This window comes from Anguilla rostrata, unplaced genomic scaffold (genome assembly GCF_018555375.3).
Source record: "Anguilla rostrata isolate EN2019 unplaced genomic scaffold, ASM1855537v3 scaf0190, whole genome shotgun sequence".
NCBI lineage: Eukaryota > Metazoa > Chordata > Actinopteri > Anguilliformes > Anguillidae > Anguilla > Anguilla rostrata.
Window position 1 is genome coordinate 4,818 of NW_026985745.1, and position 6,217 is coordinate 11,034.

The 6,217-nt window shown below is 45.3% G+C and overlaps 1 protein-coding gene across 1 annotated transcript; it reads right to left on the reverse strand.

The window, feature by feature from the left end:
* Nucleotides 1-1,476: 1,476 nt before the first annotated feature.
* LOC135246333 (putative nuclease HARBI1) lies at nt 1,477-2,357 on the reverse strand (the record flags this gene model as incomplete). The annotated part of the gene is made up of 2 exons (XM_064319828.1): nt 1,477-2,046; nt 2,105-2,357. Coding segments are annotated over 2 exons (823 nt in total), but the record flags the coding sequence as incomplete, so codon positions are not given.
* Nucleotides 2,358-6,217: the final 3,860 nt, after the last annotated feature.

The window sequence follows — 6,217 nt, forward strand, 5'->3', positions numbered from 1 at the left end:
ACGGCATAGAGCGCCGGTTTTCACAAAGGAGGAAATGCACGTCTTACTGGACGAAGTGCAAGAAAACAAGGGCGTCCTATTCAGTACTTTCAGGAGTAATGTGTCCAATAAAGCAAAAGTGGGCATTTGGAAAAATATAGCCCAAAAAATGGCTGCTTCCAGCTCCTGTCCACCCAGAGACTGGACAGTTGTCCGGAAAAAATGGCAAGTCTTGCCAAATCTCGAGGGGCGGCAGTGCGGAGGGAGATGGCAAAAACGGGTGGTGGACCCAGCGTATCCAGCCTCACCCCTGATGAAGAAAATGCCCTTTCAATAATTGGCCGCACGGCCTCCCAAGGCATCTCGGGGGGCATTGATGTCCGATCTGGAGAGGGGACATCCACCCTCCAGCCCTCTTGTGAGGGGACATCCACCCCACCCCCCGAGCCCTCCTCGCCACCCCAAAGCTTGCATTCCTCGTCGCCTTCTGGCTGTGGTTCTCCCCCCATCCCACACGACTCCCCCCCGACAGACGCCCGCACCAGAACACCTCGGATGCGAGGTGGAATGTCGAGGCAGAGAGTCGTGCGCTGCAGCTGCAGCGAAGACCTTCTCTCCTTGGAAAAGGAGAAGCTGGTGGTGCTGCGGGGCATCGAGGTGCAACTGGAGATGTCCAACAACCTCCAGCGGGAGATGCTGGAAGTGAAAAGAGCAAAACTGGACCTCCTGCAGAGGCAGTATGATTTGGCGGAGGCGCAGTTTCATAGGCCCTCCATATCCGTGCCCATCATTCTGCCGTCTCAAGGTAAGTTACGTTTTTTGTGTCCTATTCCTATTCTGCAATGTATTCCAGTCAATTTCACTAATTAACTTTTCTTCCTTTGCAGATGAGACAAATCCATGACCACGTCCCCATTGATGAATTTTTTTGTTTTTAAGGAGCGGTATACTATCTTTGTTTGCATTAATTTTGTTCCTTTGTAAAACATGCTCCTTTTTGGAAACCTTAACCTTTTTTTATACTCTGCAAATAAAGCACCTGTGTTCTATTCCATGTTGTTTGTTTTTTATAGAGCGTTTCACTGGGATTCTGTTGCTAGGGAATAGTTTAGACCCAAGTGTATTTCGTGTCAGTTATTGCATTATCAAACACTGAAATAGGAAATAAAATTGTCTGTTTAGAATGTTTTATGTTAAGATGAAACCGTTAAGCCATGTGCTTGGAGAATATCTCTGTGGGTAACGCACGCGGGTTACGCGTGCAAACTTTGCTTAGCTGGTTTAAGTTTTGGTAGGCTAATTATAGCATTTTAATTTGATGGGTCCACACTGACAACAGCGGGCTCATTGTGGGGAGAAATGGGGTTGATTGAAGGGAGTTTGGATGGTGGGTTTATTGCTGGAATGGGAGTTTGGATGGTGTGTGGGTGACTGGTGCTGGACATGGACCGTTTAGTGACTGCAAAGGAAAAGTGGAGAAAAAACAAGAGACCAACTTCAGCCAAAAATGTTTATTATATTTTGCCTGGCCTGAAAACCGGCGTTGTATTGTGCTGCACAATGTTCAGGGGGAGGAGGGTTGTCACATTCGGCGTCATCATCCTCTTCATCCTCATTATCCTCCAGAGGCATGTGCGCTCGTGCGCGCACAGCAATGTTGTGCAGCATTGCTGTTACAACAATGACCGCACAGCACTTTGCAGGGTTGAACTTCAGCCCTCCCGCCGACCGATGAATGCAGCGGAATCGGTGTTTCCAACGGCCAATTGTGCGTTCTACGAGGCCCCTGGTGCGGATGTGGGCATCGTTGAAATCCTGCTCAGCTTGTGTTACAGGATTCGCCACTGGTGTCATCAGGTAGGTTCGGAAGGGGTAGCCACTGTCTCCGAGGAAAAAACCCCTGCCGAACACTCCCCTGGCAGCATCCTGCCCCACAGCTGAGTTGGCCCAGATGTAACTGTCGTGCGTGCTGCCTGGCCACTTCGCCACGACGTCCACGATGAGCCCATTGTGGTCCACCACCACTTGGGTGTTGATGGCGGCATACCCCTTACGAAAGATGAACATCTGGTCGTACGCGGATGGGTTGGACAGGGATTAGGGTCCCATCCACCAGTCCAATCACCTGGGGAATGCCGGCCCCAGCGTGGAAGCCCTGGTGTGTCTGCTGTATCTCCTCTCTCCTTGCAGGCATCTTGATGTACGCTTGGGCATGACGCACGAGGATGTTGGTCACGGCCTCCACACTCCGTGATACCGAAGCCTTGCTGAGCCCGTTTCCGTCTCCCACCACCTCCAGAAAACTGCCCACTGCATAAAAGCGTAAGGCCGCCAGGAGCTGGACCTCTGGGCTGAGGGCAAAGTTGCACCGGGTGGCCCTTGAAATGTGCGGGGACACAATTAAGTAGTTTCAGTACTTCCACCCTTGGCAGCCGGTATTTAGCGACGATGGCAGTGTCTGAGAGGACATCAAGCGGTTTGAAGTTTGTCCTTATAAAATGATTTACATAAACCAATCGGCTACGCGAACGGCGACGCCTTTGGTTTAGAGCAACAATTCGTTGTAATGCAGCCATAATGTGGTCTAACTGAGCCCGATCATGATCGACTAGATATAGCGGGTGCCGCCCTCTTGATTAGTTTCCAGCTGTCCTCATTTAGATTTGTCAATTTGCCTAATATCTGTCAAATATAGGCTTGTAGTAGCAGGGTACAGGCTACGGTAGCCTAACCAGTCAGAAAATCCATATTAATCCACATATCCACATCCAATTAGCTCCACTACGTATAAATTAAAAATTTTTAATTTTTATACATTTTTTAATTTTTATAAATTTTTTCTTCACAAATTGGATTAGTATTCTGGATAGGCCCTATACTTAATTGCCATCATTATGGGAATAGACAGGTGAAACGACAACATTCTCACGACGTGCTATGCACAGAAACATTGATTGGATAATTAATTTTCGTAAAGTTAATATTAAACTATCTATGTAATTTTCGCATGCAGATGTGCTACTAGATGCGCACTGTAGTACAACTGTCGATTTGAAAAGAAAAATGTTGGCAGAATAAGGCTGAAACCGCGGAGCGCAGCGCTAAGGGACAGCTTACGAGTGCCTCAGACCACCCTTTTAAAGGTATACCTTAATTAAGGTATACCTTAGCTAAGGAGACGCTGGGAAACAGCTCGAGAGCTAAAGGAAGCGCTTAAGGGATACCTTACGACGCACGTAGCGCTAAGGAGACTCTGGGAAACGCAGCCCAACATTGTTTTGACATTGGTGCCGCTAGCCTGATGAACAGTGTATGATGCAGGAAACTGACACAACGCAGTTAGTCAACACAAATCCAAATATAGCCAAGGCAAGTAAGATCAACACTCCCACTGCAGTTATGCAAGGCACGGCATTCAGTAGAATTACAGGTCATAAAATTAGGACAGGCACTGACTAAGAAGATAAAGAGTGCAAAACCTTTCCGCAAGGTGAGGATTATCTGAACTATGTTTAATTTTCTGAACCCAGCAGTTTTAACCGTTAACACCCTTGTTTGGCATCTGGCACTCTGAATACCGAAGACAGCACATCAACAGCTAAAACACCTCACTTATCCAACATGTAAAATATATTTATTTGATTTCATTTGGTAATTATTATCAAACATATCAAATCTAAAGACAAGGTTCAACTACCTTAAAACAATTAACAAAGGATATAGACATGGACAGTCACACAAGGAATGATTGAAAGAAGATACCAAACACAGTGTGTTTTTCCCAAGGTAATCTAAGGATGTGCCAAGACCAAAATTTAAAAACAAAAAAACACACACACACACACACACATACAGACCTACACTCACACACAGACACACACATTCACACCTCCAATGGCTACCCCCAAGTTCGTCCTCTGTCTTATCTCTAGGCTGTCCTGGCCGAGTGTTTTGAAGCTTCCTATGGCTCAGAACAGCCAAATGGCGAATGAGACTAACTAAAATGTAAAATCAAGATTTTGGCTAGCTGTTTTACAACTTGTTTGATCCACTAAATAACATCTGCATGGATAAAGCTACAAATTCATAAGAAATTGTCCCACACTACTAATTAATGTGTTTAAAAAAAAATTGGCCTATAGATCATATTGTTGTCATCAGCTAATTGCTAACTATTCAGTCGTCAACCTCGTGCCAGCTAATGCTAAATGCTAATTGAGTAAATTGCACAGAAACATGCCCATATTAGCTATTCATTTTTAAATTGGCTAAATGTTTCGGAAAGTCCTGTGAATCGCATAATAACATAGGCCTGTGCAAGGTTCATGCAGGATTTCACATCCAAAGCACAGTAGGTGAAATTACTTTCACTAGGAACTAGAGTCTGAAGTTGGAATCAGCCACTGCATGACTCACTCGTTCACTAGGAACTGAAGTCAGTGAACAAGAGTCTGAAGTTGGAATCAGTCGCTGCATGACTCTCATTCTCCTTTGTGGAAGTCCATCCATCCATTATATATACCCGCTTATCCTGGCCAGGGTCACAAGGTGAGAGGCAGGAATACACCCTGGACAGGTCGCCAAACTATCACAAGGCACACATAACATTCACTCACCATTCACACACACTCGGAGTACCCGGAGGAAACCCACATGAACACGGGAGAACATGCAAACTTCACACAGAAAGGCCCAGGCCGGGATTCAAACCCAGGACCTTATTGCTGTGAGGCGACAGTACTACCAGCAGAATACAATGTCATTTTATTCACAATCCTTCCAGAAACACCACAATCTTGCAGCACACACGTGTGTGATGAAGGAGTAAAACTCACCTTCATCAAAAGGTCAGTGTGTGAAAGAGAGTGGGGTAAATGTATGGATTTCATTAAAGTTCATAGCAGGTAAATGGAGATGGATGAAGACTGCAATGTGTGACAGGCCTGAAACATCTTACTACGCAGGCCAATGTTTTACCATATCAATTAGACAGTCTGTATCCAGTTCCCACCGGTGACCTATTACAACAGGGACACGGATTGTTTGACATTAGTACTCTCTTTTATTGATCTATTATCCCTCGTAGTTATTTTATGTTTTAAAAAGATTACTTTCAGCAAGGTCCTGAAAATGAATGGGAGTGAACTGGGAGCTGGACAACCAGGAGGAACGGCGATGTTGTTAACGGTTAACAGGGACAGCATATGTTGTTAGTATTCACACTATCCAAATACAATGGGGTAAGCTCCAAAAAATTACTTGTGAAATATCCTTTTCATTATCTTGGTACCTAATTCATTTCATTTGAGGATTGTGGGTATGCATCACAAGTTCTTTGTGTGTTCTTTTTCTTTATTTATCAATCTGTTGGGGAGAATCACGTGACCTACTGGGAAGATGGCTGCCTAGTGATTTTGCTCCTTGCCCTCTCTCCTCTTCATTTAACTGTTTTCATTACAAATGGCTAACTTAACTGTTCACTTCCAGTTCAGTTTATTGGTGCTGTTGACCAATATATAAAATATGTCCATTTCTTCAAAAACAAAGACTCTTTCAGGCAAGACTCACCCAGAAAGGGACATGATGAGGAATCCTGTGTCATGCTATCAGCCATTGTAGAGGCTATGTTAGAAAAACAACAAACAATATTTTGAGACGGCTCTCCCGGATTGAGGGCGAAACCCGGTCCATACAAGCTAAAATCTCCCAATATTCGCTCAGCATGAAAGAGCTACAGGCTGAATTTGCCGGTTTGCAAGCCAAAGTTAAACTAGCCGAAACTGCTGCCTTGCTGCGCGAGGCCAAACAGGATCAGCCTGAGGCTAAAATGGCGGAGCTGGAGGACAGGAGCAGGTGATGCAACCTTCGCATTGTTAACCTACCAGAGAATTCTGAAGGATCCGACCGGTTGGTTCTCTTACCAATTCCCTCAAAGAGTGATTTCCCTCTCTGGCTGACTGGACTATAGAAGTAATGAGGGCCCACCGTTTCTATGGCAGCTGATCAAAAACAGCAGATAGGCCTAGAACATTGATTAATTAACCTGCTGGGGTACACGGGTCGACAGCATATTTTGCAAGCCACCAGGAAATCACCAGTGAAGTTTAACGGGATAGTTTTTTTTTTTTTTTAACGGGATAGTTTTTATCCAGACTTCAGCGATTACACAGCACAGCGGCACAGAGCCTTCTCTTCTCTGCCGGCAGTAACCTGTGATCGCAGTCTCCAGACCCTCCTA